General features: G+C 48.5%; 2 protein-coding genes across 2 annotated transcripts; both read right to left on the minus strand.

Annotated features, from left to right (window-relative positions):
• Nucleotides 1-1,037: 1,037 nt before the first annotated feature.
• On the minus strand, nucleotides 1,038-4,669 carry LOC136539855 (plant intracellular Ras-group-related LRR protein 5-like). Its single transcript, XM_066531853.1, has 3 exons — nucleotides 4,041-4,669; nucleotides 1,505-2,418; nucleotides 1,038-1,415 (listed from the first exon to the last, which is right to left on the minus strand). The coding sequence occupies exons 1-3, from the start codon at nucleotides 4,594-4,596 to the stop codon at nucleotides 1,272-1,274; spliced, it is 1,614 nt and encodes a 537-aa protein (XP_066387950.1). The 5' UTR covers nucleotides 4,597-4,669; the 3' UTR covers nucleotides 1,038-1,271.
• A 3,366-nt stretch (nucleotides 4,670-8,035) lies between these two features.
• LOC136492372 (uncharacterized) lies at nucleotides 8,036-12,226 on the minus strand. The gene is made up of 3 exons (XM_066488417.1): nucleotides 11,883-12,226; nucleotides 11,549-11,810; nucleotides 8,036-9,925 (listed from the first exon to the last, which is right to left on the minus strand). Exons 1-3 carry the CDS (start codon nucleotides 12,097-12,099, stop codon nucleotides 9,865-9,867), a joined length of 540 nt encoding a protein of 179 aa, XP_066344514.1. The 5' UTR covers nucleotides 12,100-12,226; the 3' UTR covers nucleotides 8,036-9,864.
• Nucleotides 12,227-12,427: the final 201 nt, after the last annotated feature.

The following is a 12,427-nucleotide window of genomic DNA, read 5'->3' on the forward strand; positions in this document are numbered from 1 at the left end:
CATGGGCGTGATTCTAAACCCGATGGATATTTGCTCGTGGGCATGGAAAAATGATATCCGCACCCGCAAACCCGCTAGACCCGCGCCAATGACCCTATAAGTCTATATACGGTTGTATGTCTTTATTCGTATTAATTTGTGATGACTTGAGATACACTAATGTAGACGTACTTTTGATTACTCTTGTATGGTCAATGTGTCATACTTTATCTAATGTTGAGATATAGACGTTTATTTTTTGATATATTGTTTCTTACTTGCTATTAAGATATGGTTGGGTGCTTTGTTGCTTTATTTTTGCGGGTATACGGGTGTGCCCGCGGGCATGTGATATCCGCGGATAGCGGGCACGGGCATGGTTTCCTACCCGTGATGGTTAACGGGCGCGGGCGCGGGCACGGATTTTTACTCGCGGGTATGGATATCTAGGGCTAGTATCCGCGCGGATTTTACCCGTTGCCATCTTTAGGGGTGGCAACAGATGACGTTTGGGTGGGGTTGGCGTGGGGGCGTCGCGGCGATATTTGCCGGCGAGCTGCTGTGATTAGGGTGGGCGGAGGTGGGTTGCGGGTGGCACGGCAAGGCGTGGGAATCGCCCTCACTGGTGGTGGAAGCTTAGGGCGAGGACGAGGACTTCGTCGCCGGCATGCCGCCTTGTGGTGGTCGAGGGTGGGGGAGGGGGTCGCAGAGGAAGGGCGCAGGGAGGAAGAAGGGTCGCACAATATCGTTGTCTGAATTTTTATTCCTGTCTACGACGATGCAAATGGCTTTTGGTTTAGAGGAACATACTAAAACTCTACAAATCTAATTACAAAGGATATTTCATGATCATTATCACATATGTCGTGTAGATATAGCTTACATAGTTAAAATATTAATATTTATGATGCCAAATAAGTATATTATAAAAATATATCTCATAACCAATCTAATGATATTTATTTGATATCCTTAATTCTTTTTAATATATAGTAAGTTAAACTCAAGCTACTTTAACTTGTACCGTGCTAGAATTGCATTCTTTTCTAGAGGTAGTATTTAATAGAAATGTTGGGCAGCTGGAGTTTCATGGAGTAACATGATAGTGTTTCATAATGATGAATTACACATAAATGAACCTTATGTACAAGAAAGCGCTACACATATCCATTGTATACACAAACATAAAGTGGAAAATAACAATAATAGCCATCCCTCATTTCATCGCTGACTTGAGAGATTGACCAAAACTGAACAATTTCATCACAATACATGCAGATGAAATGGTTCAGCTAAACTGGAACTGGTCCCAATCCTTGATTCTTTTTGCAACAACCAAACAGTGAGCCGAGCCAGGTCCAGAAGCTCCTCTTATCTGTTTCCTTCTGGCTCACTTCCCTTGCAGCAACCATATTCTTCATATAATTAACCAGCTCCTGACATGCAGAAGAAACATCATTTCAGTCAGTGAAGGTCAAAAAAAAAAAAGACTGTAAATATGGGAGAATAACACCTCAATGAATACCTGAGCCCCCAATTTTACAACTTCTTTAGGCGGTACTTCCAGTGGAGTTTCATCAGCAAGAAACACACGTAGCTTTGAGAGATGCCCAAAAGAGTCTGGAAGTACTCGTATCTGGTTACTACTGATGTCCAGCTCCTCTAGCATCTCAAGTTCGCCTATTGATTTTGGCAGGGCTCTTAAGTCGGCAAAGTTTCTGCTGACATTCAACTTCACAAGGCTGGCTGCAAAGCAAATGTTCTCAGGTATAGTCTCAACTTCATTGAAACTGACATCCAGCTCCCTCAACCTGGTAAGATGGCCAATTGTTGTAGGCAGGCCTTTGATTCTGTTGTAGTGTAACGTCAGGATTTCCAGGTTTTCCAACTTCCCAATGGCTTCTGGAAGGGCTTTGAGCTGATTAAAATCTAATCTAAGCTCCACAAGAGAGGTGCACGATCCAATAGTATAGGGTAGCTCCTCAAGTTCATTCGTCTCAGCAATTAACCTTCTCAAGTTTTTTAACTTTCCTAAACAGTCAGGAAGGACCTTCAACAGATTCGAGCTCAGGTCAAGATTGGCAAGGCTCGTGAGATTTCCAAATGATGTAGGAAGAGACTTTAGCTGGTTTGCATGCAAGTCAAGATCAATCAAGCTGGAAAGTTCCCCGAAGGTATCAGGCAGATTGATAAGCTGGTTTGAGTGGAGGTCAAGCTTTGTCAAGTATCTAAGGCTACCAATTGTTGATGGGAGCGCCATGATCCTATTCTCAGATAGATCAAGCTCAGTGACATCCTGTAACTTTCCAAGCGAGACAGGGAGCCACTCAACTTGGTCCACCAGCTTACCCCGGAGATTGAGCTCTGTAGTCCCCTTCTTTGCCGATGACTCTATAAGGCTTGCCACTTGGATAAGGCCCAGCTTTTCTGTGTCAGTACCTGCAAAAATTGACATATTAGACTTTATTACTTATTAGGATAATACAGACACTGATTTTTTTTATGTTACCGCACGAGAAGATGGTCTCATGCTAGGCCTATAGAAAATGTGGCTAACTGTTCATTGTTTGTTGCCATCTCTTATCTACTCCAATCAGTAAAGTGTAAGTAATTTACAGTTTACACAACACGCTGAAGAATTCTATTTGAAAGAATTACTGGCCGATATCCAAATAATGATAGTTCAGTTGAGATATCCCTCAGATGTATGAAGCAGAGAATCCTGGAATGTATAAAACTACCTCACAGAATCATCACAAATCTCCCCATGTCCTCTATTCCTATTACTACTCATAGTGAACTAATGAGAAGGTAAGTGTAGCTATTACAACTGAGTTACTAATACCATGGAAGCCTATGGACAGATCATCTATACAAAACTATCGTCAGACAAAATCTTATGTTACCATAGACATTGAGTAAAAATAAATAAACAGCAACAATGGAGTTGACTTAGAATTACTTCAATGCAACTATTAGGTTATAGTTGAGTTTCCCGAAAAAACATTAGTGTAGCAGAACCATCACGACCACATTCGCAGACCATAAATAAATGCACATAACAAGCAAAAACACACATGAAAAAAAACTAGGAGTATAGAACTACACAGAATATTGATATAAGTAATTAGTAGGTGCGCTGTCATTTATGTCCAGAAAATTTGAATTGCAGAATGCGTATAGCTAATACACTACACACAGAGTTATCACAATCGTAGGGGTCCGGGGTAATGAATAAACAATTCATTCATTTCAAAGCAACCAAATAAGTAAATAACTTTTTTTTGGTGTGTGGGTGGGTGGGAAAAAATGTCAGCAGAAACAAATTTGTGATTGGCTGTAAAATCAAATTAGCTATTTGATTCTGGTACAATGTTCCATAACAGAACAGTCCACAATTAGAACATAGAAACATCACAAAGCCCACAGCCAATCTAGTCATGTCCAATTACCAGCACTAGTGAAGTAGTGATAAGAAATGTGTCCATTATTATAGCAGAACTACCATTATGATGGCATCCTATGAACAAGTCAATTATAAACAGATTATCTTGGGGCAAAATAATATGTTACTATAAAGGGCGTAGCCAGTGCAGAGAGCTCCCACTCTGTGCGGGGTCTGGGGAAGGGTGTCAGTGGCAAGCCTTAACCTCGCCTGTGCAATGCGAGGCTACCGCTTGCACCGGGCCCGCCCTTCAAAATAACATGTTACCATAGTTGTAGAAAAAAAAATCTTACATTGATTCAACTAACAAGTCCTAGTCAAGTGTTTCTTAAGTCTTAGTGTAATGGAACTATGGACTGAAGATATGGTAGAGGAAATAAATTTGGGTGACAAGAAAATTTTTACAAAACAAAACAAGGACAAGTCAACAGAAACTACACCAATCAAACGATTAACTTGGTTTCTAACACCTATTAAACCATTTTTTCTCAAGAGGATTTTTTTTTTTTGGAAAACGAAATCGAATGGAATAACATAGCACCTGCGGAGCGAAAGTTCACCTAGATTTGCAGGGGAAATAGAAATACTGAGATGAATTAAGAAGGCGTAATAATACCTGCTGAAGCAGCACGACGCAGCGACGAGACGGACGTGGGTTCCAATCCCAAGCCACCCCTGCTTCCACGGTCTATCTCTGTTGCCGCGTCGGCCAGCGCCGGATTCCGCCTCGCCTCGACCTCAACGACCTCGTAGTCGACCACGGCAACACCCCCGCCACCCCTGGCACCACCACCAGGGGACACCGCCCGCGACGCCCTCTGGATGAGGTCGTCGAAGAGCTTGAAGCGCCTCTCGAGCTCGACGACGTACGCGGCCTCCTTCCGCTGCTGCAGCGCGCGGAGGCGCACCGAGTTGCGCCTGGCCTCCCACAGCACGTCGAAGAGCTCGGCCGGCAGGCCCTGCGCCGGCGCCCGCGCCCGCGCCCGCGCCGCCGCCTCCTCCCTGGCGATCTCGGCGAGGCGCGCCTCCTCCTCCGCGTCCGCCGAGGCCAGCACCGCCGCCGCCGCCTCCACCTCCTCCACGGCCGGGCGCGGCGACAGCTCCCGGTACAGCCGCGTGAGCTCCTCCACAGCGTCCGCCGTGGCTGGGGTCATCCCCCCGGCCGCCGCCATCTCCGTACCCCGCAAGCTTCGCACGAGGGGGAGAGCCTAGATGGTGAGCGAAAGAGTGGAGACCGGCTGGTAATAATGGCTCGGCAGCGATGGGTGCGGGTCTATAAAAAGGTGGAAATGGGAGGGCGTAACTGCGAATCCAAATGTCTAGAAACGCGGCGGAGAAGGCCGGCGTCGGGATTAAAATTAATGCAAGGGGGCTCAACGCAAAAACAGGGAGTGGCGGCTCCGGCCGGCAGGGTACGTGGGGCCAGCGCTTAGCTGTCAGAGGACCGGGCGTGTCCAGTAGGATCTGGAACGAGGTGACCGGATTTCATTCACTGCGCTGGGGCCGATGGCTCGCCGGCGCCGCGCCGGACCAGACGCAACTGCCATTTGTGTGATTGTTCCACCTCTATTAGTCCTTCATTCACTACTGTCACAAAGATTTGACAATTATCGCCACTTTATTATACTGGATAACTGGGGCCTTGTTTACTTGATAATTTTTTTTTGGAAAATAGTACTATAGCACTTTCATTGTTATTTGACAATTAGTGTTCAATCATAGTTTAATTAGGCTTAAAAGATTCGTCTCGTGAATTTCGTCTAAACTATGTAATTAGTTTTATTTTTTATTTATATTTAATGCTTCATGCATGCGTCTAAAGATTCGATGTGACGAGGAATCTTGAAAAATTTTACAAAATTTTTGAAAGCACTGGATTAGGATTAGAGCCGATCGAGCGTCTTCTGCTCGCAAACCTGCTGCATGTTTTTGCACTTGTTTTTGAGTTGAGGGGGAACCAGACCAACATGTGCTACAGCTTTAGGCTATACGATGAGCGACAGGTAAGGCTTGCTAAGGCGGTGTTGAGATAACGTGACTAAAATTTAGAAGGTGTTATGTGAGGATATTATATAAGGTGTTTAGATACTAATAAAAAAATAAATTACAGAATTCGTACGAGACGAATTTATTAAGTCTAATTAATCTATCATTAGCACATGTTTACTGTAGCACCACATTGTCAAATCATGGACTAATTAGGCTTAAAAGATTCGTCTAGCAAATTAGTCGCAAACTATACAATTAGTTTTGTAATTAGTCTATATTTAATACTCCATACATGTGTCCAAACATCTGGTGGAACAATGACTAAAGTTTAGAAGGACCAACCAAACACCCTCTAATACTACAACTAGACTATTTCATTCCCATCGGTCCAGTGCAGTTGATGACAGAAGATAACAACAATTTTCAACGGACGAAACGGGAGGGCGCCACACCGGTCCAATTTTTTGCAATTTAGTCCTTTTTAAAAAGAAAATTTATGTTTAACCCTCTAGATGACATAAACTGATCTTTGGACCCTTTGGGTCGGCGTCGTTGCCTACGGCGCCGAGTTAACACATCTCACCGCCGTAGGTCTTGGCGTCGAGATGCCAGGCCGGGCAAAACGGGGCATCCAAGTGGCGCTGACGTGGCAGGTAGATCGACGCCATGGACCCTAGCGCCGAGGTCGGAGCCACATATCTTGGCGCCGACCTCGGAGCCATGGGTCTCGGCGTCGGCCTTAGAGCCAAGATCCATGGCGCCGAGCTCGGATTCAAAACCCACGCCAAGGTTTCTCTGGCTAAGGCTCATTTCATTTCTTCCTCCTTGTTCTCGGATTTTTGCTCTCCCCAAACCGCCCAATCTCTTGAATCGAGCAATTTGACCTTGTACTCCAGGGTGCAGCTAACATCTCTTCCTAAACACTTGTTCTGCTATTAAGGTCCTCACATCCTTGCGCTCTAGGGTGTAGCTAACATCTCCGAGAGGAGAGCTAGTGATCAGCGATTTGCTTCGTTGTTCGGTAGGGAGAAGTTGTTGCTGCACGAACTTTGATGAGACGTATGAGTAGGTAGCACCTGAGTCAAAAAGGACTATAGCTGGGGCTCCATCTACATCTAACTTTCCAAGCACAACTTTAGGTGATTCCATCACTTTCTCTGAAGTCACATGATTGAGTCTTCCATGATCTCTGATTGGTACAACTTGCATGCTTTGGGTCAATGGTCGGTGCTCAAGCAGTCCCAACGGAGTTGACGGTTGATGTTGAGGACAAACATGTGCCTTGTGACCGATCTTGTGACAGGTGTGACAAACCGCAACAACTTGCTTCTTCTTTTTCTTTTTTCTTCTGATGCACATGGCTTGGATTTCTGTGATTGGCTTAGAAATAGGCTCCGTGGGATCATGATGATTGACCACCTATGGTAGATAGCAAGGTTGTCCCTAGGCTCATTGTAGGGAAGGTCCAGGTAGCATTCTATCCTCAAGTCTGAGCCTCTAAGTGCTTGAACTCATGGGATTCGGTTGGATTCTCTTTCTCTTTTCATTGCGAAGTGCTTCCTTCTCTAGCTCGATCTCCTTCAGATCCATTTCCACGATGTTAGCCATATTGATCAACTACTTGAGAGTTAGGCAGTTGTGGGTTACGAGCACACTTCTAAGAGATTTGTTCAGACCCTTCATGTAGTAGTAGCGTCTCTATTTCTCTATATTGGTGTACTCAGGTACATACCGCATTAGCTGGATGAACTTGTTGGTGTACTCACGAACTGACATTGTACCCATCTGCAGCTTCCTAAATTCTTTGGCCTTTGCATCCATGGCTCCTTCCATGAGGTGATGCTCGTGAAATGCTTGAGCAAACTCTGCCCAACCCATGTTGGTAGGGTTAGGGTGGATAGCGCAAAAGCATTCCCACCAAGCGCTAGCAATCCCTCTAAGCTTAAAGGTGGCATTGTTCACTCCGTCCTTGTCGATGCTTTTGATGAGTTCAAGCCTTCTTTTGATTCCATGTAACCAATCATCTACCTCAATTAGGTTGTCAGCATGGTCAAAGGTAGGAGGTTTTAGCTTGAAGAATTCCTTAAGCTTCTTACTGAGAGGTGTCTGAGATGGCTCAGGTGCAACTACATCAACAAGCCTCTACAACACACGAGTTTGTCGTGCTATGGCTGTTGTCAAGCTAGGTGTTTCCATGCTTTTGGTTCTAGGACTCTAGTCAGGCTCTGGGGTGTTCAATGGTCACACCAGGGTTGACGTTCATTAGACTCTCCAGACTCAGACTCATGTCGGTGTTATGACTGCTAGGCTGACTGACTCGAGACTTCTAGTTCTACAACCTTGATGTCCTTCTAAGGAGCGGCATCTGATGACAAGAGGATAGGCATGGCTTAGATTAGGTTTACTAAGGGTGGGGACACACACAAGCAAACAGAAATCGTTCTACCATCCTACACTCAAGCATATGAAACACAAGAAATGACACAAGAGCCAATCATTCAAGCAGCATTATAATCCTATTCACACAACTAGCTAGTCAGAACAATATGGTAGGGAGGGTCTACTAACATCAACTTATTTGGTAGGGGTAGTCAGATAGATGGGATAGCATTCAAATGCAAGGTTAAGACAGGGACACAAGTATTTTTGAAAATAGTTTTTAAGGTAGACAGACTTGTTGGCTCCTAGACCGACGTCCAGTTCTAAGGTTGTGACCTACTGTCAAGTATGGCTCTGATACCAACTGAAACAAACCGAGATTTCCAAAATAGAAATTCTGACTCTCTTGCCCATCTGTATAGTCCCATGATATCTCGGCTATCACGAGCACCCACTTTTAGCTGATTAGAAAGTCATACAACACATCAGAGTACAAAATAAGAATAAAACTAGACTAATTACAAGCCCTCTAGGCTAACATCAAACAAAACACTGGAAACCTAATCGTAGCAGCGAAGCTTGGCGATTCTCCAATCCACAGGCATGTTTGAGAGCATATCGCAAACCAACTACCATTCACAACACCATTGCATGGCGAGAAATATGCACACCACTAGATATGTGCAGGCCATGGTCATCACCAACGAGCTTTAGTGGAAATAGAAAATAAAAGGATCTGATGATCCTAATAGTTTGGCTATAGTTTGCATCATTAGCGCATGCAGAGAGCATCAAGTATTTAATAATATCTTCTCAAAACCCAAACCACACTCTCATTCTCACCATCCACTCATCATCACATTTGACCACTCATCATCACATCTCACCACTCATCATCCCTCACAACACCCTCAACTCTCAGTCTAGTCAACGAGGCAGCCTCTGCACGCCCCTCGTCTCAACGGCCTCAAGTCGGACCTTATCTTCCGGGGGAGGGAAGCAAAGCACAAGAGAAGCTAGTGAACTAAACCCTGCACACAAGTAAGTGATCATAACCGAGATCGTGGCTATACGTATAGATTATAAACCTTTGCAGAGAGTCCACTATTACCCTACATGAACACCGTCAATGAATCACCGTCAGCGATGAACACCGCCACCGCAAAATAGGCCAACTAACACCAGTCCTGTCCACCAGCCAGAGCGAAGATATAAAGATGCCACTATATAAGTTGGGGTCATGTCGTCAAGGTAGCACGGAGTAACCTCCGCCCTCCTGACACTAATTGCATAGGGCCACAGACCGCGTGTCTACTAACTCCCACAGAGATTGGTGGTCGCCCACACTATTTTAGGCAACGGCCTGTACCCACATAGGCATGTGGTGTGTACGAAAAGAACTCGTGATTTATGGTTGCAACTTATGCAGGTCCTTAGGTTGGCCAGAGCGAGCACCTTCTACCAAACTATGTGCCTCAAGCACGAGACTCACCCCTCAGAGGTGGTCTATCCACAAACTCCTCATCCCCATGTCCCTCGAGGACCGTTGTCCCTCTAGGACTCTGTGTTCCCACCATAGGAACTACCCTTGGTGCACTCTGTACACCACAACAACCTCTCACTCTAGCTAGTATCACCGAAGAATCAGGTCGAGGGTAAGGAATATCTCCAGAACTGCTCACATCACCACCACCCACTCCGGATTCACCGCTCCCGTCACGTATCAAACCAAATACATCATGGGGATGCCTCACGGCTAAACTCCCTCCACCAAACCATCACATAGCACATATCAAGGCATATATGTAAGTATGATGGAGTAAATGCAAGCAAACAGATAGGCATATATAAGTGCGAGCGCGGAGCTGGGTAATTAGGGTGAAGTGGTTTCAATCAAGGCAATCAAGGCTCAGGCAATAGCATGCATCACATATTATAGCAAGGAATAATGTAAAGCGCTAGCAATTTTACTTTGCAATGCCTAATAGGATTCTTCTAAGTAAAGGTGCTGCCATGACACCTGCGGTTTAGAGGAAGTAGTGGTACGCGTCTCCGGAAGTTGTTGTAGCCAATCAGTGGGGGTCTCCTTCTCCATCCGAGGCGTCCTTGAATCCATCCAAGCTCGTGTTGTCGCTATGCAAGAAAATGCCGAGAATGGCCATCAATAAGAAGCAATAAAAACCGCAACGAAACCTAACTCAACTAGACACAAGAATTGCACTAGGAGGTAGAGAAGGTTTTTAGGAAAATTATTAAACTGGTTTCATAATTTTTGGAGCTGGGATGGATTTAATACGGATTTTAGAGGGTGGACAGGATTTCTAAAAAACAGAAAAAGGAAAAAAGGGTTCAAGGGCCTGGGCTTGGATGCAGTTCCTGCCCACCAGGCCCTAGCTCGGGCTTGGCACCACTGATGGCCCGGACGGCTGTCAAGAGGGGGAGAGGGGCTCAGCGCGGACCGGGATGCCGGGTTGGGCCATGAGTGCCCAACTGGGCTGCTCGGCTTACCTTCAGGGAAAAGGGAAAGAGGCCCGCGCTTGGCTTGGCCTTGGGTTCATGGGCTCTAGCGTGCCAGCTGTGCCGGGCCGGAAACAGAGAAGAGGAGAGGCCGGGCGGAGCGCCCTCCAAGTGCTCGGGCTAATGCCCTGAGGCGGCAGCGGCTAACCCAGCACATCCGCGCGTGCAGTCCGTGAAGGCGAGGCCGGAAGGCTGCAGTGGTCCTCTGGTGATGCCGAAGGGCTATGCTAGGGTACAGGGGCTGGCCAGCGCGTCGAACGACGGCAGGAAGAGGTTGCGGTGGCAAGGCAGAGGCCGGGCCGGGACGGTGCTGTGCGAGTGCACCGTGAGCGACGAGCTGCGGCGGGGTCGGCGAGGTAGTCCGTGCCTGCACGTGGCTACGCTACCGCCGCACTGGTGTGTACGACCAAGGCCGTGGCAACGGCGAGGAAAGGTGAGGCTTTTGGCTATGTCCCCTGGGTGAGGGCGTCGGGTGACTGCAGAGACGACATGCTTGTGCTAGTGGCGTGTCGTGCGCTATGTTCCCGTGTGCGGCTGTGGGTTGCCGGTGGTGGTGAGGGAAGGGCAGAACAGGGACGCCGGCGGGGAGCTCACCGTGGCGTCCGCGTGCAGGAACCAAGGACCAGGAAGGAAGAGGGCGTCGGCGGCGGATCATGTGTAGTGTGCGGCCATGACGGCGGGCCTGTGTATTGTCGAGAACAACAAGGGCTGGAAGGCCGGGTCTTTGGACTTCTGTGCAGGGGATGGGCGGCATCCATGGCGCACTGTAGGCGCTCGATGGGATGCCCAAAAGGCTCGACTTGCTTCTGCGGAGCCGTGCTGGTGCAGGGTCAAGGCCATGGCGGGTGTGAGTGCACGCCCATTGGCAGTGTCCACACAGACCTTGCGACGCGGCTCACGGTGACCGTGCCCGCGCGCGACCAACGCGGAGAGGAAGCGGCACGAAGGCCAGGACAGACAGGGATGGCGACCAGGCCGAAAGGTGGGTCTTGAACTCGTGTATGGCCAAGGTGGCGTGCGTGTGCGTCCACGGGTGCGTGCGCATGTTCGCGGGTGTTCGTGAACGGACACCGGGACGGGGCTTGCGCGGAATCGCACTGTCGCGGTCGTGGTGGCCGACGGTGGTGGCCTAGTGTGGGTACACCAGCCCGTGGTCGTGAGTGACCGGCGACAGCGGCTCGATGGCCGGCAAACAGGGATAGCATCCGAGGGGAAAGGCTCTGTCTTGAGGGCGCTTACCGAGGGCTTGGCGTCGGTGGCGGGCTGTGGCTTGACGACGCGGCCGACGTCGCGTGGGTTCCCGGAGTGCTCGACGCCGGGAGATCGCACGGTGCCGGTCGGGTTCGGTGCAGGCAGAGGGAGAGTTCTCGGTCGTCAGCTCCAGCGCGCTTCGAGCTCCGGCAACAAGGATGTGGCCACGGGCGAAGATGAAACCGTTGCCGGCTGTGGTGGCCGTTGTCCAAGCGCGGCGAGGTCGGGACGGGTTGCCGCCGTGCAGGTGCTGCGCACAGTCAGGATAGGTTCGCATACCGAAGAAGGAAAAGGGCTGAGTCTTAGGGGCTGTCGAGCTCACCTGAGGTGCGTGGAAGAAGTCGCGGTCGCGGGTGGTCGGGTTCCCCGGTGGAAGGTCGGGCGAACGCGAGGCCGCGGCGGAGCGGTGCCACGGCGACGTCGTGCGTCGGACTGGTGATCCGGGACGGCCTCCGTGTAGACTTTGTGATGGCGAGGCGGCTCGACACGGCGTCGACGCCGGCCGGGTGGCGGCTGGGGCGAGGCGGTGGAGTCGTCATGGCCGCGCGGCTTGACGACGCGACCCTCGCTGCGTGGCTTGTCGACGGCGAGAGCTTTGGCTCAGCCTCGGGGCGCCATGGCTGTGGCGTCCATTGACAGAGGAGGGAAGCGGAGGGAAGAAGGAGCGCTCGTGGCGGCTGTCAGGGGGAAGATTAACTACATGGGTGCATCAATTATTTGTAAATCCAATTTAAAGGAGACGAGAGAGAGTTAGGGTTTGAGTTTTAGGGGCGAATAATAAATCATGTGCGAGAATTACATGGGGCTGAATTCAACCAATATTTTAATTTATCTTAAAAACATTTTATTTGAAAACATCTCTTGCCA

This window comes from Miscanthus floridulus, chromosome 1 (assembly GCF_019320115.1).
Source record: "Miscanthus floridulus cultivar M001 chromosome 1, ASM1932011v1, whole genome shotgun sequence".
Lineage (NCBI taxonomy): Eukaryota > Viridiplantae > Streptophyta > Magnoliopsida > Poales > Poaceae > Miscanthus > Miscanthus floridulus.

Bases quoted from the DNA above. Each gene is read 5' to 3' on its own strand.
- LOC136539855 (XM_066531853.1), bottom strand. From the start codon at position 4,596: ATGGCGGCGGCCGGGGGGATGACCCCAGCCACGGCGGACGCTGTGGAG. The intron at 2,419-4,040 runs GTATTATTACGC...CAATTTTTGCAG, and splicing joins GCGTCGTGCTGCTTCAGCAG to GTACTGACACAGAAAAGCTG. The intron at 1,416-1,504 runs GTATTCATTGAG...TCTGCATGTCAG, and splicing joins TTGTAAAATTGGGGGCTCAG to GAGCTGGTTAATTATATGAA.
- LOC136492372 (XM_066488417.1), bottom strand. From the start codon at position 12,099: ATGACGACTCCACCGCCTCGCCCCAGCCGCCACCCGGCCGGCGTCGAC. The intron at 11,811-11,882 runs GTGAGCTCGACA...GACTGTGCGCAG, and splicing joins ACTTCTTCCACGCACCTCAG to CACCTGCACGGCGGCAACCC. The intron at 9,926-11,548 runs GTAAGCGCCCTC...TTTCTTGCATAG, and splicing joins CCACCGACGCCAAGCCCTCG to CGACAACACGAGCTTGGATG.